Source organism: Zophobas morio, unplaced genomic scaffold (assembly GCF_036711695.1).
Source record: "Zophobas morio isolate AGI-343-1 ecotype UQ-CSIRO unplaced genomic scaffold, CSIRO_AGI_Zmor_V1 ptg000006l, whole genome shotgun sequence".
NCBI lineage: Eukaryota > Metazoa > Arthropoda > Insecta > Coleoptera > Tenebrionidae > Zophobas > Zophobas morio.
The window spans coordinates 392,122-419,212 of record NW_026972111.1 but is presented as its reverse complement, the minus strand read 5'-3'; the positions used below and the strand labels follow the sequence as shown (position 1 = coordinate 419,212).

General features: G+C 33.0%; 2 protein-coding genes across 2 annotated transcripts; both read left to right on the top strand.

Annotated features, from left to right (window-relative positions):
* The first annotated feature begins 694 nt into the window (after positions 1–694).
* Positions 695–17,364, top strand: LOC135123249 (pre-mRNA-splicing regulator female-lethal(2)D). The gene is made up of 4 exons (XM_064047743.1): positions 695–975; positions 1,035–1,204; positions 1,289–1,413; positions 16,400–17,364. Exons 1-4 carry the CDS (start codon positions 740–742, stop codon positions 17,048–17,050), a joined length of 1,182 nt encoding a protein of 393 aa, XP_063903813.1. The 5' UTR covers positions 695–739; the 3' UTR covers positions 17,051–17,364.
* Positions 17,365–17,459: 95 nt separating this feature from the next.
* Positions 17,460–26,289, top strand: LOC135123251 (RNA-binding protein with serine-rich domain 1). The gene is made up of 3 exons (XM_064047744.1): positions 17,460–17,611; positions 17,748–17,861; positions 25,368–26,289. Coding segments are annotated over exons 1-3 (951 nt in total). The 5' UTR covers positions 17,460–17,609; the 3' UTR covers positions 26,203–26,289.
* The last annotated feature ends 802 nt before the right edge of the window (positions 26,290–27,091 follow it).

Genomic DNA, 27,091 nt, shown 5'->3' with positions numbered 1-27,091 from the left:
AATTGATTTTCAGTTTAAAATATACTTAGTGCCAATTAAATGCAAAGGAGACAGACATTTACAAACTGATCAACTTAAAGACGATCCAACTTTAGAAACTGAATTACATCGTTGACACTTCGAGGTTTTGTTTCAACGGTTGAATTGTTTACATTTTGTTATTGTGCATTTGAAAAAAATATACAGGGTGAGTTAAGCGCGCGTTCCTCGATATCTCATTAATTAGTACTTCATTAGAAATACATATACTAGAAATTTAAAGACTAAAATTGTACAATTCCTTGTGGACCATCCCTTAAAATTGCCTTAAATTATTTTTAACAGTGCGTAGTATTTTGTTGTTAAGGTGTAAGATACGACTTTCTTGAATTTTTTTGAGCAATGAAATAAAAAATAAATTGTTTCAAGTGAGACTAAACTTTCATACCGTTTTTTAACGGATTCACATTGATTTTCAATTTTGAGTAGAAATTTTTGGCTTTGTCCCACTGTGCAGTGTTGATAATTTTTTCATACGCATTTATTACGATCTAGTGTGTACTTGGCATTATTATACGATTAGTTATGGAGTATACTTATGCAACCAACCAAACAGTTACGTAATAATTTTTTTATGAAACTGTTACTATTGGTGCGTTAATATGGTGACAGACACATGTATTTAAGTTTACTTTTTAAAGTTGAATATAATTTATCAAGTGTGGGGTGTAGGTGTAGCAGAAACCTCCCGCCATTTATTATGCCCTCGTGCGTAACCCGTGATGCAACCCACCGTGCCCCGCCGGTAAATCCGTCCCGGCCCCTGCCTTACCGACCGCTCCAATGTCACACAGTGCGTAATGGCGTCGTTTTTCTCCGTGTTCGTCTGCAACCGCCGCGTACCGTGTTGATTTCAGATGCCTGCGCCCACCGCCCCCATCCAGCGCTTAGATATCAGGACGTTCCTCTCGTGAAGCCCCAGCCCAGCCCTTTCGCGTAAGTAGCCCCAGACATGCCGCCCACAATGGCGCCGAGCACGGCCCGTTTCGTTGCAGCATGGAGGCAGAGACGCCGGAGGCGGCGCAACCCAGCCCCCCGCCGCCCGCCCGCGTCGTCCTCAGCGAGCCCGAGATGGCGGCGCTCGGCCCCGCCGACTGGAGCAGCCGGTGGCGGCAGCAGGACGCGTACGTCGCGGCGCTGGAGCGGCGCCTCGCCCAGCAGGAAGGTACTTAGTCTTAGCGTGTTTGAGTGCACCCTGTTTGTTTGGTGCAGTGCAGTGCGGTGCGTGGTAACGTGTTGGTGCTTGCAGGCGAACTGGAGGACCTGCGCCAGACCGCGGACCGGACCAGAACCCAGCTGAGCGAGTCCCAGCAGCGGGAGCGGGTGTTGATGCGGCGGCTGACTGCCAAAGAGCAGGAGACGCAGGACTACGTGGTCAGTAGCCTTTTATTTGCCCTCGATTGTCTAGCGCGGGTGGTTCTGAGTGGAGTTTGCGTTTCTAAAGGTGTAATAGTGCAGTGTCGGGGGTTTGGTAGGGCGTCTGTTCGCTCGGATTTTCCAAAACTCACTTTCTTTCACATGACTGAGATTAGACTGAGACTGGCAGAACTGCTTTCTTGCAAGGAGTCATGCACAGATGCTCTCGTATTGATAGTCTAGTCTTACTGTTTATGTTAAACCAAATACATGCTGTGATTATTAAAGGAACATAATATGAGTACGTTTTCTTTCACTTCTGGTATGTTCGTTTCGAGTGTTGACTCAATCTCAAGAACTTGAGGTGGAAGTGAAGTGGATTGTGATGCTTCAGACAGTGAAGTATGAAACCCCATATTTTCCTTAATAAACTGCACCTGCATGTGTGGAACTTCCAAGCTGATTTCGACCGATTCATCGTCGGTCAAATCGCTGATCTTCCACATGATGCAAACTCTATGTATAACTTTACACTTGGATATGTGTACAACACGGGATTATTTTCTACTTGTTTACAATCAAAACGAATGACCTGGCAACTGTTGTGTGTTTACTTTAGTGGAACGACGTTATTTACAGCACATTGTCTGAAAGTGTAAATTGTTAGTTTTTCTGTACATTATTACTATATATATATATATTTAGGTCTTATGTAAAAAAAATGACACTTGTAAGTGAATTTTGATATACAGACTTAATCAAGATTTTTACTTGCAAAGTCTATTCATCAAATTGATTTTTGATTTAATTTTTTATGAGTTTCGTTCATTTTTGACGTCACTGAATATGCGCGAATTCGTTCAAAAGAAAAAACATTGACTGGCATATTCCTTGACTATTATAATAATACAAAAATCTTAATCATATATTCAGTTTTACATTTTACAAGAAATCTTGAACGTGCATAAACTCGCAGTTTTACAAATTTTTTAACCTTGCAACGCTTTGTTTACTTGAAGTTACCGTTTTCGTATAAATAGACGAAATCTTTGTAAATACACGAGATAGCAACATCGTCATTTTGTGCCTCAACAAATCCCGAAAACACGAAGATTCATTGTGGATATTCAGAGTCTCAATAGATTTTGCGACAGAAAATACATTTTTAATGCTTCGAAAACGATGAACCTTGCTGTTTTTTGTAAAAAAAATAATAAATAAATTTAGTGAAACAGCGGAAGAGCTAAACACGCTGACTTAAGAACTGTAATGTATGATTTTAATTTCCATGGTAAAAAAATCCTGTTCTTTTTTAATAGCTAATAATTGGCACCAAAGCATTACTTTTTTAAGGTACTATATATTTTTTATTAAGTAAATAGAACATGTTTTTATTAGGGTAAGTTCGCCCCGTTTTGAAACCATGCGTCCAAAAATAATAATAATAATAATAAAAAAAGAGTAGTTGCATGTTTGTATTAGTTCTGTGTATTCTTGGAAAGCAAAGAAGAATTTTTACTAGTTTTTCTGTATTTTTAAATTTTTTTCAAGATAGTTTTTTGAATGTTGATAATTGCAGAACAGAAGGCGATAATTTTTGGAAATTTTTGAATATGTATAAAAATTTTCTAAAAAAATTGCCACTTTTATCTCTTCCAAGAATAAACTGATTAACTCTTACTTTTACTCTAAATTCTTCGATTTTTCGGGTTAGTTTTTTCAAAGAATGTGCTAGTAAAATTTCGGTACTTCGCTATGGTATCAATCGCCAACAGATCTTCCATAATTTTCTCATTTATCTACTAAAATAGGTCGCAAAACATGTATTGTTCAAATGTACCTAGATCATTTTTAAAATTTTATTTGAGTAAATAACCCAAAATTTTTTAAAAATTTCTGACATAATTTGATAATACATACATATAATGTATTACCAAAAAAAAGGCGAAAGTAGTTAAATAAGAATGCTTTTACTTAAGTTAATATAATAATATTATGTATGCTTTATTCACTCACTGCAGCTCGAACAACTCCCATTTAACGAATGAAAAGTAATTCTTAATTAAATGCGTTTACTTGTATTGGTAAGTCTGTGACCACAAGCTCAGTAAATCGTTATGTCCTTAAATTTTAATTTGAGTTAAGCCAAATATTTTTACTGAAAAATTTTCACAATTATTTGGTAATTTTGGGCCTTAAGTGAATAACTGAAAAATTAATGTCAAAGATTTAACCTTGTGGAAAGTGTAACAAATGAGATTGTAAAGGTTAAAATTGGCAACACGTCACATTTTTTTTATTTTAAAATTTATTTTTAACAGTGTAATTTTTGGTGGTAATTAAAATGTTTTCAAGACAGATTTCAAGTCGTCTGTCCCCTGAAATTAATTTAAAAAACAATAATACTACAGAATTTGCGATTTAATATTCTGTTATCCCAATTTGGGTTGTAATCTGAAAGAATAGAAGGCAAAAAGCGCTTAGAAAAATAGTCACTTCTTCAAAATGTGTATAGTGATGCTATAAAGAATTATAATCATAACGTATGAGTCTATAAAGCCCTTAGTTTATGATAAAATGGTTAAAGTTAAGAAAATTTTAAAATAGCTTAAGTAATGTAAGTTATACTGCATATATTTGAAGAAGATTCTTATCGATTGGCAAATTGGTAGGTAAGAAGGTTTATTTGTTCATGTGTTAAAAGTAAGTTAAAAATCGAATGACATTTTTACTTCTCGAGCGTAAGCTAAGGAAGTATTGTAATAGTAATATAATACTTTCATGTTTTCTCTACATTTCGTGACCACTAGTGTACGAAAAAGTCGCGTTTTCCCCACCAGCAAAATTTACAAGAGTAAATGTTACTTAAATTTTGTAAAATATGATACTCCTGTACCTGTGGTTTATGAATCCGTGTTGAGTTTTTACCTTCGACGTCCAGATTTTTGGGGAAAAAATTGTAAAACAATATTATTGCCGCTGAAGTTTTTAGTATGAACATGCTAATAGTCGAATTCTTTCGAAGTATAAACATAAACAGTCGAAGTTAAGCATGTACTGGAAAATTGGGAATATTTTTTTCCAGTTGGTTTTCTGCTTTAAATATATTTCAAATTTTTTACTATATGAGGGTTACACAAAACAAAATTGCAAATTATAATCTTATATTTAATGTAAGGGATCCAAGTGTAGATATTTCTTTTATTAATGAAAATCTTACGTTTTGTCTGTCACAGTGACCAATTTCATGCACAATAAATTAACAGCAGGAGATGATTTATATTTAGCTCTGTCTAAGCAGATTCAAGCACAGCTCTAAAACAATTAAAAATAGAAAACTATTTAATGTGGGTTCAGCCTGAAATATTTTCAAAAAATTATTAATTTAACTAGTGATTCTTATTTTATTGAACAACTATTCACTGTTGACACAGGGTGTGTAAATTAGTTAAAAAAAATAATTTTGTATTAAATTTGTTTAAGAAAGTGACGAGTCAGCTAAAAGGGCGCACCTCGAATGTTTTTGTTATTTATAAACCTAGAGTAATCGAATTTAGTTCATAAATAAAGAAAAATAAGTTCTAATAAGGACATTAAGTCATTAAAAGTAATGTGGTTGTGTTAAATTAAGAAACGTTTGATGAACCAGTTAACTTCAGAAGTTTTTGATATTATGTAAAGTTGTCGAGTTAAGCTGCTTGTTTTTTTTTTATTACTGTATTCTTGAACAGTTACATGGTTGTACCGTGATGATTAAGACGTATAAATAAGACAAATAAAATAAGTTACTTAAATTTAATATGATCACCGAAAACGACAGATTTAACACGTGTCAAAAGTAAAACTTAACCTAACTTTTCTGAATTCCGTTAGATAGCGTTGATGACTATATGCAGCTTTTTAAGATAAATTAGAACTGGATTTTCCACTAATTAAATTATATTGGTGACGAAATTAGGTGAAAATATCAGTTTTTTTGGGAAAACTTCGGCAAGAACATTGGATACGGTTTTTTAGTTTAATTGTACTTAAAAATTATATGAAACTGGTGTTTATTGGTACAGTCCAGAATTATATACACGTTCTTTTAAGCAAAAAATTTAAATAAGCAAAATTAGCATTGTATGAAGAGTAAAATACACACTCTATTAATTACACACATGGGTACAATATATTTTTGCATAAAAATAACTAATATAAGTAAAATTAATTACTACACCGACTTTGTTGAATTCACTTTGTAAACGGCAAAATGAAAATTAAATTTGCCAATTTTTGCAACAATTGATAATTGTTTAATATTTTTGGGTTAATTAAGAGATCTGGTGTTCATAAAGGTATCGAATAGAAGAACAAATGGTAAAGAAAGCAAAAGGAACTTTTTCTTGGATGTGAATCTAAATTAATTGAAACCATAATACTGAAACTAAGAAGACGTCTGCTTATAACAGTTTAGTATATACATATTTTTGTTTTTGAGAACTTAACGTAGGTTGAGAAATTAACAAAAAAAAATTCAAGAACAGAAATCGATATGGATTTTTAGTAACAAAGCTCAGACTCAACATGATTATTTCAGTTTCTACTTCAGCCGCCCCCAAGAACGTTTATTGTCATTCATCTTCACATAATCAAGACTTAAAATGTGTCCCAGGTGTTGAAATTTTTACTTCTGGAACGTAAGCGACCCCTAGAGGACGAACAAATAGGTCTCCTGTTTCCGTCTGTCTGTCTGTCTGTCTGCTGTCTGTACGAATCTTTGTTAGACAGATAATCTCCGAAACTACTGGGCCGATTGATATCATGTAGATTGTAAAACGTTAACCAAAATTTGGGTATACATCCTCACCAATAATGGGATGACGTCATCTTAGAAATTTCCATTTTTAAAATAAGACAATCCTTCACATGTGGTTTATGAATCCGTGTTCAGTTTTTACCATAGACATATAACATTTTCCAAATTTAACTTTGAAACTGCAAAATTGAATGCTCTGAAATCTTGCAAACGTTTTAAGGTTATCGAAATCTTGGTAAATCGTTAATCAAAATTTATTCGTGTATACCTTTCCAAAAATTTTGCCTAATAAATACTCTGGACTATGCAAAATATTATGATTCTATAGTTGTGGTTTATCAATGTACTTGTAAATTTTAAAATTACTTATACAGGTGACTCAAAAAATAAATGAGGCAATTTATTGTATTGATTAAAGTCAAGAAAGACTCTCTCTTATTTTCCCGAAAATTTGGAAATACAGTACTGTTATCTGCATCTATCCTAATGGATATACGTGTCCTTGCAAAATTGTGGATGACGTTATCATAAAATTTTGTAATGAAAAACTCACTTGAAGGACACGCTTCTTTATAATTATTTTAATATTACACACATATCTTTATTTCACTTATCAGGGTTATCATAAAAAATAAACTTTTCGAAATTTATTCGACCAATTTTTTGATATCACGATTTTTTTATTTTTCTTTTTTGTTCGATCGCACAATTTTCTGATATCACAATTTTTATGCTTTTCAATTTTTCTTTCGATTTTATAATTTTTCGTTTATCCAATTTTTCAGATTTTCAGTCTGATTTTTCAATTCATCGATTTTAAAGTTTTTAAATTTTGCAATTTTTGCATTTCTCAATTATATGATTTTTCTATTTTTAAGTTTTTTCAATTTTTCAAGTTCTTGATTTCTAATGTTTAGATTTTATAAAGTTTTCATTTTATACTTCTTCGTGTTTTCATTGTTGATTTTTCAATTTTACAATTTTGGATTTTTTTAATTTTTTTTAATTCGAAAAGTTGAAAAATCGAAAAACTGAAAAAACGAGAAAGTGGAAAATCGAAAAATTGCAAATCGAAGAACTAACTCAACATTCAAACATTGAAAAACTAAAAATCGAGAATCTTAAAAATAGAAAAAACTAATGAATCGAAAAATTGGAAAGAAGAAAAATTGTCAAATCCAGAAATTATAGAATCGTCAAAACTGTAAAGTCGAAAAACTGAAACATTGCAAATTCAAAAAGTAAATCGAGAAATTCATAAATTAAAAAGCGAATAAATGAAAAAGTTTTAAAATCCAGTTGAGAGATGAGAATCATCAAGAAATGGAAAAATTCGGTAATCGTTTAATTGAAGAAGTCAAACATTTTAAAACTTATAATAATTATTACTTATTAAGTTATTACATATTTAAAACAGAAAAATTGAAAAATTATAAAATCAGCATTGGAAAACCAAAAATTGCAGACACAAAGAAAATAAAAACCGAAGCGAAAAATTGAAAACTCGTGTAATTGCAATATCAAAAAATTTGTCGGAGATTATTTCAACAAAACTTCCCTCGCCTCGATTTTTTGCTTGAATTTTTCAATCCTTCGATTTTTAATTGTTTTTCTTCAGTTTTTCGATTTGCAATTTTTAGAGTTTTCAGGTTTAAAATTTTCAGTTTTATAACTTTTGATTTTTTCAATGTTTTTATTTTGCAATTTTTCCGTTTTTTATTTTCGTTATGTTTTCAGTGTTTTGATTTTATTTTTGAATTTTATTTATTTTCTTTTGTTAATACTTCCTAAGATAAGACTGATTTTAGCAAATCACCTACCCTCTAAAAAGATAGAATTGAAAAATCGAAAAATTAAAAACGAAAAATGAAAAATTGTTAAATCTAAGAACTCAACATTGAAATATTGAACAACTAAAATCGAGAATCTTACAAATCGAAAAATTGGTAAGAAGAAAAAACGAATCCAATCGAAAATTTGGAAAACCCAAAAATTGTGAAATCAAAAAATGGTAGAATCGTCAAAACTGGAAAGTCGAAAAACTGGAACAAGATCAAAAAACTCAAAAAGTAACAATTGACAAATTCATAAATTAAAAAGAGAATAAATGAAAAAGTTTTAAAATCAAATTCAGAAACGGCAATCATTAGGAAATGGAAACATTCAATAATCGTTGAATTGAAGAAGTAAAACATAAAACTTAAAATAATTATTACTTATTAAGTTATTACATATTTAAAATAAATGAAAACTAGAAAAATTGAAGAACCGAAAAATATCACATCTAAAACTGAAAACCGAAAAATTGAAAAATTCAAAAGTTGTAAATTTTCACATCAAAGAAAAAAAAAATGATAAAATCAGAGCATTGGAAAACCAAAAATTGCAGAAATTGTGGAAGATTATTTCAACAAAACTTCCCTCGCCTTGATTTTTTGCTTGAATTGTTCAATTGTTCAGTTTTCAAGTTTAAAATTTTCCAACTTTTGATTTTTTCAATTTTTATATTCTGCAATTTTTCGGTTTTTTATTTTCGTTATTTTTTCACTTACTCGATTTATTAGTGTTTCGATTTTATTTTTTGTTTTTTCAGTTTAAATTTTTTCGGTTTCTCGTTTCTTCAATTTTTCGATTTGCAAATTTTCAATTTTTAATTTGTTTGTTAGTACTTGGTATGATAAGACTGATTTTAGCAAATCACATACCCTCTAAAAAGAGAGAGGGCGGGCGGGTGGGCCTAGTACATGCTAAGATAAAACTAATCTTGGCAAATCACATACCCTATAAGAAAATAGAGGGTGGGTGGGCGGGGCTACTGCTTTTTCTTTAGAAAAACCTATCCTCAGCTCCGCCCACTTATTGTCACAATTTCTCTGATTTTTTTTTACTGTAAAATGTGAATTGAAATATATTTTAACAAGCGGTAGAATCTAAGATTTAAAACAAAGTGAAAAGAGAACCCTCCCACCCACCCTTATTCCGATTTCATCATTTATTCTTATTGGCTCTGAAGAAAGAATTTCATGAGTTTTCAGTTTTTAATGATTCAGTTTTGCGATTTTTCAATTTTAAAACTATGAAATCAAAAGAAATATTGAAAAAATAAAGGAATTGTAGAAAGGAAAAATTTTGATACGAATTCGAGAAAATAAAAATCAAAAAATCGAGAATATGAAAAACAAAAATCAAGAACTTGGAAAATTGAGGAAACGAAAAATTGAAAATCGAAAAATGAAAAATTGTAAAATCGAAGAACTCAACATTGAAACATTGAAAAACTAAAAAGCGAGAATCGTAAAAATCGAAAAAACTAATGAATCGAAATTTGGAAAATCCAAAAATTGTGAAATCCAAAAATTATTATAGAATCGTCAAAACTGTAAAGTCGAAAAATTGGAACATTACAAGATCAAAAAATTCAAAAATTAAAAAGCAAATAAATGAAAAAGTTTTAAAATCCAATTGACAAATGACATCATTAAGAAATGGAAAAATTCATTAATTGTTTAATTGAAGAAGTGAAATATTTTAAAACTTATAATAATTATTACTTATTAAGTTATTACATATTTAAAATGAAAACTAGAAAAATTGCAAATCGAAAATTGAAGAAACGGAAAATATAAAATCTAAAAACAGAAAAACTGAAAACCGAAAAATTAAAAAATCCAAAAGTTGAAAATTTTCACATTAAAGAAAAAAGAACAATTCTAAAATCAGAGCATTGGAAAACCAAAAATTGCAAAAATACAGAAAATAAAAACCGAAACGAAAAATTGAAAACTCGTGAAATTGCAAAATCAAAAAATTGGTCGAAGATTATTTCAACAAAACTTCCCTCGCTTCAAATTTTTTGCTTGAATTTGTTAATTCTTCAATTTTTTATTTTTTTTCTTCAGTTTTTCGATTTGCAATTTTTCGCGTTTTCAAGTTTGAAATTTTCAATTTTCCAAGTTTTAATTTTTTCAATTTTTCGGTTTTTTATTTTCATTTATTCGATTTTTCAGTGTTTCGATTTTATTTTTTGTTGTTTTAATTTTAATTTTTTCAGTTTCTCGTTTCTTCATTTTTTCGATTTTAATTTTTTTGTTAGTACTTGCTAAGATAAGACTAATTTTAGCAAATCACATACCTTCTAAGAAAATAGAGGGTGGGTGGGTGGGGCTAGTACTTGCCAAGATAATATTGAATAATATTAAGAGTGGTCACTGGAATGAAGAGGGGTCGGTGGGCAGGGCTTATAAAACTCTTTAGAAAAACCTAAACTTAGCTCCGCCCACTTCTTGTCATCATTTCACTGACTTTTTATTTACTGTAAAATGTGAAATGAAATCTATTTTAACCAGCGGTAGAATCTAAAATTTAAAAAAGTGAAAAGAGGCCCCTCCCACCCACCTTTATTTCATTTTCATCGTTCATTCTTACTGGCTCCAAAGAAAGAATTTCACCAGTTTTCCGTTTTTAATTATTCAGTTTTTCGATTTTCCAATTTTAAAATTATAAAATCGAAAGAAATATTGAAAAAATAAAGGAATTGTAGAACGGAAAAATTGTGATAGGAAATCGAAAAAATGAAAATAAAAAAATCGAGAATATGAAAAACAAAAATCAAGAACTTGAAAAATTGAGGAAACGAAAAATTGAAAAATGGAACAATTAAAAACGAAAAATGAAAAATTGTAAAATCGAAGAACTCAACATTGAAACATTCAAAAACTAAAAATCGAGAATCTTAAAAATCGAAAAATTGGAAAGAAGAAAAACCGAATCGAATCGAAAATTTAGAAAGCCCGAAAATTGTCAAATCAAAAATTATACAATCGTTAAAACTGTAAAGTCGAAAAACTGAAACATTACAAAATCAAAAAATTAAAAAGCGAATAAATGAAAAAGTTTTAAAATCCAATTGAGAAATGACAATCATTAAGAAATGGAAAAATTCAGTAATTGTTTAATTGAAGAAGTGAAACATTTTAAAACTTATAATAATTAGGAGTATTACTTATTAAGTTATTACATATTTAAAATGAAAACTAAAAAAATTGCAAATCAAAAATTGAAGAACCGAAAAATATAAAATCTAAAAACAAAAACTGAAAACCGAAAAATTGAAAAATCCAAAAGTTGAAAATTTTCACATCAAAGAAAAAGGAAAAATGATAAAATCAGAGCATTGGAAACCCAAAAATTGCAGAAATGGTGGAAGATTATTTCAACAAAAGTTCCCTCGCCTTGATTTTTTTGCTTGAATTGTTCAATTCTTTAGTTTTCAAGTTTAAAATTTTCCAACTTTTGATTTTTTCAATTTTTATATTCTGCAATTTTTCAATTTTTTATTTTCGTTATTTTTTCACTTACTCGATTTATCAGTGTTTCAATTTTATTTTTTGTTTTTTCAATTTAAATTTTTTCAGTTTCTGGTTTTTCAATTTGTCGATTTGCAATTTTTCAATTTTTATTTTTTTTTTGTTAGTATTTGCTAAGATAAGACTAATTTTGGCAAATCACATACCCTCCAAGAAGATAGAGGGCGGGTGGGTGGGCCTAGTACATGCTAAGATAAAACTAATCTTGGCAAATCACAATACCGTCTAAGAAAATAGAGGGTGGGTGGGCGGGGCTACTGCTTGCTCTTTAGAAAAACCTATACTCAGCTCCGCCCACTTATTGTCACCATTTCTCTGACTTATTTTTATTTACTGCAAAATGTGAATTGAAATCTATTTTAACACGCGGTAAAATCTAAGATTTAAAACATTTCAGTTTTTAATTATTAAATTGTTCGATTTTTCAATTTTAAAATTATAAAATCGAAAGAAACATTGAAAAAATAAAGGGATTGTAAAAAGGAAAAATTGTGATATGAAATCGACAAAATGAAAATCAAAAAATCGAGAATAGGAAAAACAAAAATCAACGATTTGAAAAATTGAGGAAACGAAAAATTGAAAAATCGAAAAATTAAAAACGAAAAGTTGTAAAATCGAAGAACTCAACATTGAAACATTGAAAAACTAAAAATCGAGAATCTTAAAAATCGAAAAAACTAATGAATCGAAAAATTGGTAAGAAAAAAAAACGAATCGAATCGAAAATTTGGAAAACCCAAAAATTGTCAAATCCAAAAATTATAGGATCGTCAAAACTGTAAAGTCGAAAAACTGGAACATTACAAGATCAAAAAATTCAAAGAGTAACTATCGAGAAATTCATAAATTAAAATGCGAATAAATGAAAAAGTTCCAAAATCCAGTTGTGAAATGAGGATCATTAAGAAATGAAAACTAGAAAAATTGCAACTCAAAAATTGAAGAAACTAAAAATATAAAATCTAAAAATAGAAAAATTGAAAACCGAGAAATTGAAAAATCCAAAAACTGAAAATTTTTACATTACAGAAAAAAGAGATATTATAAAATCAGAGTATTGGAAAACCAAAAATTGCAGAAACATAGAAAATAAAAACCGAAACGAAAAATAGGAAACTTGTGAAGTTGCAAAATCAAAAAATTGCTCAAAGATTAGTTTAACAAAACTTCCTTCGCCTCGATTTTTTGCTTGAATTTTTCAATTCTTCAATTTTTCTTTTTTTTTCGTCAGTTTTTCGACTTGCATTTTTTCGAGTTTTCAAATTTAAAACTTTCAATTTTCCAACTTTTGATTTTTTCAATTTTTATATTTTGCAATTTTTCGGTTTTTAATTGTCCTTATTTTTTCACTTAATCGATTTTTCAGTGTTTCGATTTTATTTTTCAATTTTAATTTTTTTGTCAGTACATGCTAAGATAAAACTAATTTTGGCAAATCACATACCTTCTAAGAAAATATTGAAAAAATAACGGAATTGTAAAAAGGAATAATTGTTATATGAAATCGACAAAATGAAAATCAAAAAATCGAGAATATGAAAAACAAAAATCAAGAACTTGGAAAATTGAGGGAACGAAAAATTGAAAAATCATAAAATTAAAAACGAAAAATGGAACAATTATAAAATCGAAGAACTCAACATTGAAACATTGAAAAACTAAAAATCGAGAATCTTAAAAATCCAAAAAAAACTATTGAATCGAAAAATTGGAAAGAAGAAAAAACGAATCGAATCGAAAATTTGGAAAACCCAAAAGTTATAGAATCGTCAAAACTGTAAAGTCGAAAAACTGGAACATTGCAAGATCAAAAAATTCAAAAAGTAACTGTCGAGAAATTCATAAATTAAAAAGCGAATAAATGAAAAAGTTTTAAAATCCATTTGGTAAATAAGAATCATTAAGAAATGAAAACTAGAAAAATTGCAAATCAAAAATTGAAGAAACGAAAAATATAAAATCTAAAAATAGAAAAACTGAAAACCGAAAAATTGAAAAATCCAAAAACTGAAAATTTTTACATTAAAGAAAAAAGAGATATTATAAAATCAGAGTATTGGAAAACCAAAAATTGCAGAAATATAGAAAATAAAAACCGAAACGAAAAATAGAAAACTTGTGAAATTGCAAAATCAAAAAATTGCTCAAAGATTATTTCAACAAACTTTCCCTCGCCTCGATTTTTTGCTTAAATTTTTCAGTTATTCAAGTTTTCATTTTTTTTCTGCAGTAAAACATTATAAAACTTAAAATAATTATTACTTATTAAGTTATTACATATATAAAATGAAAACTAGAAAAATTGCAAATCAAAAATTGAAGAAACGAAAAATATAAAATTAAAAACAGAAAAACTGAAAACCGAAACATTGAAAAATCCGAAAGTTGAAAATTTTCACATCAAAGAAAAAAGAAAAATGATAAAATCAGAGCATTGGAAACCCAAAAATTGCAGAAATTGTGGAAGATTATCTCAACAAAACTTCCCTCGCCTCGATTTTTTGCTTGAATTTTTCAATTCTTCAGTTTTCAAGTTTAAAATTTTCTAACTTGAATTTTTGAATTTTTATATTTTGCAATTTTTCAATTTTTATTTTTTTTTTCTTAGTATTTGCCAAGATAAGACTAATTTTGGCAAATCACATACCCTCTAAGAAGATAGAGGGCGGGTGGGCGGGCCTAGTACATGCTAAGATAAAACTAATGTTGGCAAATCACATACCCTCAAAAGAAAATTGGGGGTGGGTGGGCGGGGCTACTGCTTGCTCTTTCGAAAAACCTATACTCAGCTCCGCCCACTTATTGTCACCATTTCTCTGACTTTTTTTATTTACTGTAAAATGTGAACTGAAATCTATTTTAACAAGCGGTAGAATGAAAGATTTAAAAAAGTGAAAAGAGGCCCCGCCCACTCACCCTTATTCCGTTTTTATTATTCATTCTTATTGGCTCCGAAGAAAGAATTTCACGAGTGAAGTCGAGAAAATGAAAATCAAAAAATCGAGAATATGAAAAACAAAAATCAAGAACTTGAAAAATTCAGGAAACGAAAAATTGAAAAATCGTAAAATTAAAAACGAAAAATGAAAAATTATAAAATCGAAGAACTCAACATTGAAACATTGAAAAACTAAAAATCGAGAATCTTAAAAATCGAAAAAAACTGATGAATCGAAAAATTGGAAAGAAGAAAAAACGAATCGAATTGAGAATTTGGAAAACCCAAAAATCAAATGCAAAAATTATAGAATTGTCAAAATTGTTAAGTCGAAAAACTGGAACATCGCAAGATCAAAAAATTCAAAAAGTAACTGTCGAGAAATTCATAAATTAAAAAGCGAATAAATGAAGAAGTTTTAAAATCCAATTGAGAAATGAGAATCATTAAGAAATGAAAACTAAAAAAATTGCAAATCAAAAATTGAAGAAACAAATACAAAATCTAAAAACAGAAAAACTGAAAACCGAAAAATTGAAACATCCAAGTTGAAAATTTTCACATTTAGGAAAAAAGAAAAATTATAAAATCAGAGCATTTGAAAACCAAAAATTGCAGAAATAAAGAAAATAAAAACCGAAACGAAAAATTGAAAACTCGTGAAATTGCAAAATCAAAAAATTGGTCGAAGATTATTGCAAAAAACTTCCCCCGCCTCAATTTTTTGCTTGCATTTTTTAATTCTTCAATTTTTCAGTTTTTTCGATTTTTCAGTGTTTCGATTTGCAATTTTTCAGTTTTTATTTTTTTTTTGTTAGTGCTTGGTAAGATAAGACTGATTTTGGCAAATCACATACCCTCTAAGAAGATAGAGGGCGGGTGGGCGGGCCTAGTACATGCTAAGACAAAACTAATTTTGGCAAATCACGTACCTTCTAAGAAAATAACGGGTGGGTGGGCGGGGCTAGTACTTGCTAGGATAAGATTGAATAATATCAAGGGTAGTCACTGGAATGAAGAGGGGTCGGTCGGCAGGGCTACTGCTTACTTATAAAACTTGTCACCATTTCATTGACTTTTTATTTACTGTAAAATGTGATTGAAATCTATTTTAACAAGCGGATTTAAGATTTAAAACAAAGTGAAAAGAGGCCCCTCCCACCCACCCTTATTCCGTTTTCATCAGTTTTCAGTTTTTAATTATTCAATTTTTCGATTGAATAACTTGAAAAATTGAGGAAACGAAAAATTGAACAAATGAAAAAATCTGATATATGGAAAATTTAAAATCGAACAAAAAGGAAAAAGGAAAAATTGTAATGTCAAAAAATTGATCGAAGGTAAATAAATCCAGATTTTTCAAAAAGTTATGAGATTTGATCTCATCATCGGTCCAGTAGTTTCACAGATGATCTGTCTAATAAAAATCTGGACCGACGGCAGACAGACAGACAGACAGACAGCTTACGCTTAAAAACATTAAAAATGAAGGAATAATAACAACAAAGAATTGAAAAATTAAAAAAAATTGTAAAAAGGGTGCAATGCTCAAATTAACCAATAAATTATTCGCTGCTATCTGTGAAAGCGTCTAGGGCAAAAGAATCTGCCATCGATTAAGAAGACAATTCTCAGGTAGAAGTACATAATGTCGTAGGTGCGAAAAATAATAATTGGTGTCTTTATGAAACAAAGGAGAGCTTGTAAAAGAAAAAAAATGACTGGGAAAAAATTTGGGTACACAAAAATCCAGGTACTGTTCTAGAACTTTCGTTTTCTACTTTTTTGATTAAATTTTGAGTGTGTTCGAAACGTTGCAACCTCGCTCCACTCAGAAACGCCGCCACCGCCGCCCCCGCTCGCCCCCATTTCATGTATTAATCTCCTTTTCCACAACAGTGCCAACTGAACGAACTGAAAAGCGGCCAGGCTCCCTCTGCCCTCCGCGCCACCTTGCTCGACCCCGCCGTCAACTGCATCCTCCAGCAGCTCAAGAGCGAGCTGCAGTCCACCAGGTCGAAGCTCGAGGACACCCAGAACGAGCTGACCGCGTGGAAGTTCACCCCCGACTCGAACACCGGCAAGCGCCTCATGGCCAAGTGCCGCCTGCTCTACCAGGAGAACGAGGAGCTCGGCAAGATCACGAGCTCCGGCCGCATCGCCAAGCTCGAGAGCGACCTCGCCCTGCAGAGGAGCTTCTCCGAGGAGGTGCGGCAGTCGCAGAACGAGCTCGACGCCTTCCTCGCCGACCTCGACGAGGACGTGGAGGGCATGCAGAGCACCATCCTGTTCCTCCAGACCGAGCTGCGGAAGAGCAAGGAGGCGGCCCAGCTGCTGCAGAAGGAGAACAGCGCGCTCAAGCTGGCCAACGGCAGGTCGAACGGTGACAGTGTGTGTGAGCAGGAACGGACGGACTCGGACTCGGAGGCGGAGAGGACTTGTGTGAAACGAGTGCGAAGGTCGTCCGTCCTCAGTATCGACTATAACGAGGACGACGCTCTGGTTATCAGCACGAACGGTGACGCGGCGATGGCCTCCGACCCGGAGTAGTGGCCCGGAGGAACAAAAACTGACGAACAGTATATTACAATTGTATATATCATAGCCTAATGTGGTTGTTTGAGATGTGACTATCATTATTACATTGTGTTAAGCACTGCGGCGCAGTAAGAATTTCTCCTAAGTAGGTTCGAGATTTTATCAGTTCTTTCTGTTATCATGGTGTGCTTTCTTTTATCTATTTCTCGTTCGCATTTTATTACAGACCTGTTTGCAATTCAGACAGTTGGAAATTTTTTTAACGTTTTTATGTTGAAAGTTGTATTTATAAAATAAAACAAAAAAATTATATCACTTATTACTGATCCGCTTGTTTTAATAGAAATCGAACCGGTTTGAACTTACCGCTGGAATTGACGTTTGGTAGTTTGGTGTCTAGTGACTTTCGCCCGCGCAGGCTTACCAACGTGAATTAGTGGCGTCGTCCAGCGATTATTTTCCAGTTGGAATTTTTCCGTTTCAGTGTTAGAACGACCTCGTGAGACACAAAACCGACGAAAACTATCACCGATAGTTGGAAATACCCGACTAGTTGCAACAATTCACAAAAATGTAAGTAGGAAGAATTTGAGGTTATGTTTATTTGGGGCGCCGCGGCATTGAAATTCAGCCACAAACTAGTGTGTCGATATTGTTGTTTTGTTCGCGTGTTGATTTCACCGATTAGTTCTTACTTTGTTTGCTTTAGGGCGAAGATAGGTTCTGATTCAGAAAAAGATGATAAAGATAAGAAAAAAGAACGTGGAAGAGACCGTAAACGAAGAAGTGAGTCTGGTTCAAGCAGCAGTGATAGTAGTAGAAGGTACGTCAGATAAGGTTAATTATAATAATGTTTTTTCATGCTTTAAATACACAGTGTTTGCACCAGTAAGATAAACATTAGTACAAAGCCATTGTTGTTCAAATACTACTCAATGTACCGGGTGACTTTCTTGATTTGTGATCTAGTTATCCAAGAATTTGTTGACAGAATGAGAAGTGGTAAGTTTTTGAATTTCACAACATAACCTGGATGTGGCTTGTCTGTGGGTGAACTTAGAAAGCTAGGTTATGTTATGTCAACAAGAGTGAGACCCCAATTTGCTGCGAAAGCCTTCTTAAAGTTGTATGGGGATTTCGTTTCCTTAATGTGCGACTTTCTGGTTTCCTCTTAATGCACCAGTATCATATAACTGAGCGTCCTTGAAAACATTTTTCTCGAGATGAAAATTCTGTTTTTGCGCCAAAACACACCTGGATAGTTTTCATTCACTTCCAAATAAAGAACTACTGTGTAAGATTTGTTCCCTTTTTTTATTTTCCGGGCGTAAGCTAAAGTTGTAATCGAGTCCATCGGACGAATGGTCACTTTTATGCTTTCTCGACGTTGCATGACCCCTACAGTACGAAAAAAGTAGTCTCCCATTTCCGTCTGTCTGTCTGTCTGTCTTCCGTGTCTATCCATTTTTATTAGAAATTTTGCATGTATGTTAGACATATCATGTGGATGGTTAAATGCTAACCAACAATTTGATGACGTCATCACAAGTTTTTCATTGGTCAAATTAATAATAATAATGTTTATTGCCCAACAGCTCATATGAACCTATTACAGAGCAATTGATGAAAACTAAAGTACTATCAATACAAAAAAAGAAAAGTAAATAAATAAGTACAAATAAATATACCGGATACCTGAATAATAAGTCTAAATTAAGAGTTACTTAGCAAGTAGAAAACAGACGAAAAAGATAAGATAAAGTAAAAAAAAAAAATAATAATAATAATTCTAAACATAAGTGATAATTAATAATTACTCTCTTGCGAAGATACTTAAAGCTAAATACTTAAGATCTTTTAGATTTATATTAAAAATGTCACAATCTCTCAGTTTGTTGTTAAAATTACTACACATAACATTAATCGGGCTTTTTACCAAAATATTTGTGCGAGCGGTGGATAGATGCCAAGGTAAAGAGTGTCTGTTATTTACACGTGGTACATGAAAGAAGACTTTGGCCAAAAGTTCACTGCAGTCAATTTTATAATTGACGATTTTAAAAAGAAACATTACAGCACTAACTTCTCTTCTAGCATGTAAAGACGGTACTCTCTTTGAAGTATCAAATTGTCACATCCTCTAGCAGGGTAGGTGCCATATTTTTTAAACCATAAATATTTAAGAAATTTTTTTTGAACTGATTCGATGACATTAATATAGCAATAATAGATTGGATACCAAATTAGGCAAGCATACTGTAAGCGTGATATAATGTACGTATTAAACAGCATTTTCATACGTTCAGTAGAATTGAAGTCACGACATTGTCTAATTATAAATCCAAGCAAAGAGAGTGAATGTTTTACTACTTCATCAATATGGAACCGAAAAGAGAGCCGAGAATCAAAATAAATTCCCAAATCTTTTACAACATCACACCTGGTGACGTGTTCTCCATTTATTGTGTAATCAAATACAATAAGAGATTTTTTATTACCAAATGACACAATTTTACATTTACTAATATTCAAGAAGAAGTTATTATTAGAACACCAAATTGTAAGTTTATGTAAGTCCTCCTGAAGTTGCAAAGCATCATTAAGATCATTTATAATACAAAAAAGCTTAGCATCATCTGCATATAATAGAATGTGACAATTCAGTGAATCAGGGAGATCATTGATAAAAACAGAAAAAAGTAGGGGTCCAAGATTGGAGCCCTGGGGAACACCGGATACTGCCTTAAAGAAGAATGACGAAAAACCATTGTAAAAAACGTATTGCAATCTATCACTTAAGTATGATCTTATAAGTTCCAAAAGTTTACCAGAAAAACCGTACGATTCTAACTTTAACAATAATAACCTGTGATCAATTCGGTCGAAGGCCTTTGCAAAGTCTGTGTAAACGGTGTCAACTTGGGACTGATTGTCAAGTGCCTCTGAAAGAAATTGTGAAAAACATGTGAGATTTGTTTCAGTGGAGCGTTTACTCATAAAACCATGCTGTTGAGGCGTTATGTAATTCTGAATATGAAAATAGATATGCGAGTACAGAACTATCTCAAAGATTTTAGCGAAGTTTGAAATTATGGATATTGGTCGATAATTACTGACATTCGATTTTTCACCTGATTTAAATATCGGGGTAACTTTAGAGGTTTTCCATTTTGAGGGAAAAGTACCAGTACTAAGAGCAACATTAAAGATTATTGACAGAGGCTGGACAAACAAACCTGCACAGTCACGTAATACAAAGCTTGGTATTTGATCTGGCCCTGCTGTAAAAGAATTTTTAATATTACGTAAAGCAGACAAGATGTCTTTATCAGTGATTTTACTGATATTTATGGGAAGAGAGTGAACTCCAGCTGTAAATTTATGTGACGATGAATTTTGCGACGAAGTGTAAGAAGTCTGAAAATACATAGCGAATGCATTAACTATGTCATTAGGTGAATTTAATATATTATCATTGTAAGCCATCTTACCCGGAATTCTTGTAAGACCTTTTTTTGATTTAACATAAGACCAAAATATTTTAGGATCTTTGGAGATATTTGTTTGCATAGAGTCAGTATATTTTTTGTAAGCAGCTTTTATATGGTTTTTAATAATCTTACGGTAATATTTAAATTTAGAGTAGTAAAATTCGTTAAGTGACTGTTTAAATTTTTTGTGATAATAAGATTTAAATTTAATATTTTTAATAATAGAGAGATCGAACCAAGGTGGATACTGCACTTTATCTTGATGATTATGATGTACTGGAACATGCTTATCCAAAACTTGATATAAAATGTCATAAAAACGCTCGGTTAGAATATCAATGTCATCAGAAGTATTTAAAACTGACCAATCAATGTTACACAGATCATGATAGAGGAAGTGAAACCTGGCTTTTTTAAAGTTATATACACTAGTATTAGGTGAATTATTAGTGGGGAAGCTATTAAATGTAGTGTTAGTTATGTTAACCACAATAGAGAGAGCAGGGTGGTAGCTGTCCTCTACAATTAAAGGGGAATCATCGTGTTTGACAGAACAATCAACATAGGCAAAAACAAGATCTAGTAGCCTGCTGTTTCTATTTTTAATAACATTGTATTGCTCTAAATTTAAAAATTTACAAAAATTATTAAGAGTATTAACAAGAATATTATCATTGTTTATTATGAATTCTGGAACGAGTCACCTATTTGAATATCAAATGGTGAATCTGAGGTTAGAATTATGTCCAACATTTTGTAAAAAAACAAAGTGTCTGATATAATTCGAACCTCAAATTTACCATTTGATGCTTTCAGTATTCTATTGTTGAAAGAAAACCGTATTAAGAAAAAAAGGCAGATTTTGGATTTTTCGATTTTTCAGTTTCTCCATTCTCCAAATTTTCGATTTCCCGATTTCACTACGACTTTTCGATTTTTGGATTCCTCGACTTCCATTTTTCGCTATTTCAATTTTTCAGTGTCTCGATTTTTAGAATTTTGGAATTTTGCGACCTTTCGATTTTGCAGTTTTCAAGTATTTTTAACTTTTCGATTTTTCGACTTTCGGATATTTGGGTTGTTGGACTTTTCGATCGGAAATATCGATTTTGCAATTAAGCTCCGCCCCCCGGCTCACGACCAATAAAAAAACATCACAAGTGAAATAGGGTGCGTGGGTGGGACTTATATTTGTCCTGTTTTTTTAAATCTTCTTTTCATAACAGGAAACTTAAAAAATGTTCAAAATGGTAAATTTTTGTAGAGAAATATGGATTTGGTAATTAAGCTCCGCCCCTCCGTCATACAACGAATGAAAAATTTATCACAATTGAGATCGGGGCGGGTGGGTGGACCTTAATCGTTATTTACAGTTTTCTCTCAACAATAAAATATTTGAAATATCAAATGGTGAATTTGAGGTTAGAATTATATCCGATGTTTCGTAAATTAACGAAGTGACGGATATAATCCTAACCTCAAATTCCCCATTTTAAGTATTCTATTGTTGAAAGGAAACTGTATTAAGAAAAAAGGCAAAGATATCCGATTTTTCAATTTGTCGGTTTATTGAATTTTGAATTTTTCGACCTTTCGATTTTGCAATTTTCAAATATTTTAATTTTTCGATTTTTGGTTTTTTCGATTTTTCCACTTAAATTTTTCAATTTCTCGATTTTTCGAATTTCCGATATTTGGGTTCGACTTTTCGATTGGAAATATGGATTTTGCAATTAAGCTCCGCCCCTCGATTGACGACCAATAAGAAAAATCATTCCAAGTGAAATAGAGTGGGTGGGTGATTGGGGCTCATATTTAGCCTTGTTTTTTTAACATATGTAATCTCTTTTTCATAACAAGAAACTTAAAACTTGTTCAAAATGGTAAATTTTTGTAGATAAATACGGATTTTGCAATTAAATATAAATAAATAACTTTTAGTATTACATTGTACTAATTCAAGTTGATATACGTGTCCTTGTTAAGAAAAAACTCAACTCGAAAATGTAGAATATGTTTCATTGTACTACAGGAGCGAGGGAAGTTCTGTTGAAACAACTTTCGACCTGTTTTTTTTTTATTTTATTGTAATCGAGTCCGTCGGCTGAATCCCAACTTTTATGTTTTCTTGACCTTTCATGTCCCCCATTTCCGTCGGTCTGTCCGTCTGTCTGCCGTCTGTCCGGATTTTTATTAGACAGATAATCTCCGAAAGTACTAGGCCGATTGTTGTCAAATTTTGTATTTATATAAGGAAAGTAGTGAACATAGATAGAAAAACGTTAACCAAAATTTGTATAATTATCCCCACCAATAATGCTATGACGTCACTTCAAAATTGTACATGGTAAATTATAAGTATTTAATGCAAATTTCTTTTTTATGGGTTTGTCTTCAAATAGAAACAATAATAGATTTATAAACACAAGAACGAAAAATTGTAAAAATATAGACGAAAATATACTTCTTTGGACAAATAAACTTAAAAACTAATTTGGCAAATTGCGTTTGTAATTGGCTCAAGGGTAGTTTTCAAATATACTCAATGTCTGGAAAAAAATCCTTCTCACATTTTAGTGGAGTTACAATGATTTTAAAATTGGTTCATTTCAGTTAGGATGTACAATGGTATGGTTGTGTTGTTTTTGTCATTTGCTAAAATAGGTCTTATTTTAGCACGTACTAGCCCTGCCCACCCACCCTCTCTTAGAGGGTATCTTATTTGCCAAAATTAACATTATCTAAGCAGTTATTAGCCCCGCCCACCCACCCTCCCTCTCTTTTCTTAGGAGATATGTGACTTGCCAAATCAGTCTTTTCTTAGCAATTATTAGCCCCGCCCACCCACCCTCTCTTTTCTTAGAAGGTATGTGATTGCCAAAATCAGTCATCTTAGCAGGTACTAGCCCCGCCCACCCATCCTCTCTTTTTTTAGAAGGTATGTGATTTGCCAAAATCAGTCTTACCTTAGCAGCTACTACTCCCGCCCACCCATCTTTCTTAGAAGATAAATGATTTGCCAAAATTAGTCTTATCTTAGCAGCTACTAGCCCCGCCCACCCACCCTCTCTTTTCTTAGAAGGTATGTGATTTGCCAAAATCAGTCTTATTTTAGCAGTTATTAGCCCCGCCGATCCACCCTCTCTTTTCATAGAAGGTATGTGATTTGCCAAATCAGTCTTTTCTTAGCAATTATTAGCCCCGCCCACCCACCCTCTCTTTTCTTAGAAGGTATGTGATTGCCAAAATCAGTCATCTTAGCAGGTACTAGCCCCGCCCACCCATCCTCTCTTTTTTTAGAAGGTATGTGATTTGCCAAAATCAGTCTTACCTTAGCAGCTACTACTCCCGCCCACCCATCTTTCTTAGAAGATAAATGATTTGCCAAAATTAGTCTTATCTTAGCAGCTACTAGCCCCGCCCACCCACCCTCTCTTTTCATAGAAGGTATGTGATTTGCCAGAATCAGTCATCTTAGCAGATACTAGAGCCCCGCCCACCTACCCTCTCTTTTCTTAGAAGGTATGTGATTTGCCAAAATCAGTCTTATCTTAGCAGCTACTATTCCCGCCCACCCACCTTTCTTAGAAGGTAAATGATTTGCCAAAATTAGTCCTATTTTAGCACCTAGTAGCCCCGCCCACCCACGTTTCTTAGAAGTTATGTGAGTTGCCAAAATCAGTCTTATCTTAGCAGATACTAGTCTCGCCCACCCACCTTTCTTAGAAGGTAAATGATTTGCCAAAATTAACATTATTTTAACAGTTATTAGCCCCGCCCACCCACCCTCTCTTTTCTTAGAAGGTATGTGATTTGCCAAAATCAGTTACTATAAGTACTGATGACTGGTTGTTATGGTTATTGTCCTAAAAAAAATAAAAGGTGGGTTCAGTCACCATCGTTACTAAGAAATCAAGAAGTAAGCCGGAGCTATTTACGCACTAGGTGCGTACAGTGTTACCAATTTTACTTTTATAAAATTACGTTTTTTTTCGTAATTTACATTATAAAGAATTTTTTTATGTTTTTTTTTTGGGACTCCCGAAACCTCCGTACATAACGTACTGGAGTTAATCCGCCATTTTTCAGACACCCGGTATAATTCCGTTCTCTTGAGGATTTTAATTGTCTTTTTTTTTCAATTTTATTTCTCTACTTAACCTAAAAAATACATCACTTATAAAAAAATCGTAAACATTTATACTTAAAATTTTTATTCGATTATGTTATATCAATAAAAACACAAAACAGTGACGATTTCCGAATAAATCACTCTGGTCATAATTTATTTACTTACAAATCAAATGGCCAGACAATGCCCCCCTCTTAAAAATCTAGTGAAATTTTGTTATTCTGCAGGAATACCAACAAAGAGTATAAAGTGTTGCCTACAAGTTGATGCATATTAAAATTAATAGAAAAATTAATGTAGAAAAATTATTCAAAGAAAAATCCAGTTTTTGTTTCTACTTTGGACTTTGTTTCTATTGGCTCAGTTTTAAAAAGATTGATTTTTGTCGAAAACTGGAGAAATAATAAGGGAAACGAATTTGTGGAAATGAAAATAAGTTAAAGGTGTTTAAGAGAAGATTTAATATAGAAAAGTAGATCACAAATCAAAAAACTCACACGGTATAAGTAAGAACAGTAACAGAATCACTATGGATCCCCAGTACACCATATTAGGTATTATGGGTACTGCTAACGTTACCATTAGGGAATCCTGACCTGACTTGACTTGACTTGACTTGACACGACATGACCTGACTTGACATGAACTGACAACTTTCGTTACTTCCACCTTCACCTGCGTGATATACAACGGCACTCTTTTTTAGTTCTTCCGACAGTAGTTCATCAAGTTCCCGTTCGTCCAGCAGTTCAAGTTCGGGCAGCAGCTCCCGTTCCAGCAGTTCCTCGTCCGACTCCTCTAGCTCCAGCAGCGACAAGGAGCGCAGCCGCCCCAAACGCCGCTCCCGCTCCACCAGCAAGCCGGTCCGCCGCAGCAAGGAGCGCAAAGAGAAAGAAAAAGACCCCAAGGACAAAGAAAAAGACAAAGACAAGGAAATAAAAAAAGAAGACAAAGAAGAAGTCAAAGACAAGGAACAAAACAACCGCAAATCCCCCGTCAAAGACGACAAGAACCACGCCCGCGCCAAGTCGCGCTCGCGTTCGCGCTCCGACCGCCGCAAGAGGCGGCGCCGCTCCCCCACCCCGCGCCCCACCAAGATCCACATCGGCCGCCTCACGCGGACCGTCAACAAGGAGCACATCATGGAGATCTTCGGCACGTACGGCCCGATCAAGCACGTGGACTTTCCTAAAGACCACGTGCACCAGCACCTGGGGCGCGGTTTCTGCTACGTGGAGTTCACCAACGCGGACGACGCGGAGAACGCGATGAAGCACATGGACGGGGGGCAGATCGACGGTCAGGAGATCACGGCGGCGCCGGTGTTGGTGCCGAAGCCGAGACCGCCGCCGCCGAGGCGCAGTCCGCCGCCGATGCACATGCGCCGCCCGCCGCCACACAGGCGCACGCCGCCGCGATTCAGGAGGCGTAGTCCGATGCGGCCGATGAGGCGCAGCCCGCCGAGGAGGAGGCCGCACTCGAGGAGCCCGCCGCCGAGGAGGAGGAAGCACAGCCGCTCGAGCTCGAGCAGTTCGCGATGAGGGGAGGGGAGAAAGGGAGAAGAGTTTTTTTTTTAAGATGTAATGTGTGCTTTAGGGTGTGCTGATTAAAGATTTAGTAAAAATCTGGTTTGGTGTTTTTTTGGGGTTTCTGGGAGAAGAGTTTGGGTTTAGTTGAAGTCGTTTTTAGTGTTTTGATGCAAATTATAGTACTGTTTTTTGTTGAGGTTATGAGTATTAGGCAACCAGTAAAACATAGGTTATGTCAAGACGCCAGGTTAGCAAATTTGGGGTGGATTTTTAAATAGCGGTTCTTCTCTCCACGTTTTGAGAGTTTTATCACGAATTTACCATCTTTTTTCCACGCTACTTTATTTTTAATTTTAGTTTTAATAAAAAAATGTTTTTCTTTTTTTGGTTGGTAACAACTTCAAGCTGGACAATGGACAGTTTTTTCAAAATGGTTTCTTGAATGTGTTTCCTTGTGTTTTTTGTTCGTTTTTTCACGCAAAAAGGCTGGACTGAGGTATGATTTTAGTTGTGTTTATTATTATTCTAAGGTTTAATGTAAATGTTCTATTAAATATCGCTGATGTTTGCGAATTTAACGTTTAAATCCGAATTTTCTTACTTTAGGGAAAATGTTAATTCACACATTTGACAGATGAGGCAACTTGATTACTTGATACCTATTTAAAAATCAAAGTTCTAATAACACATTTTAATAGGTTTTTCTACATTTATATATACAGGGTGAGTTACTAAACGCGCGCTCTTCAATACCTAATTATTACGTAGTTACTTTAAAAATCTGGCAACACCTCATACACTCACAGCCAAAAATTACATTTATTTGGGACTATTATCAATGTTTAAGTTTACAATGAATCAGAAAAGTTTGAAGACCCCCAGAATTATTAAGGAAATTATT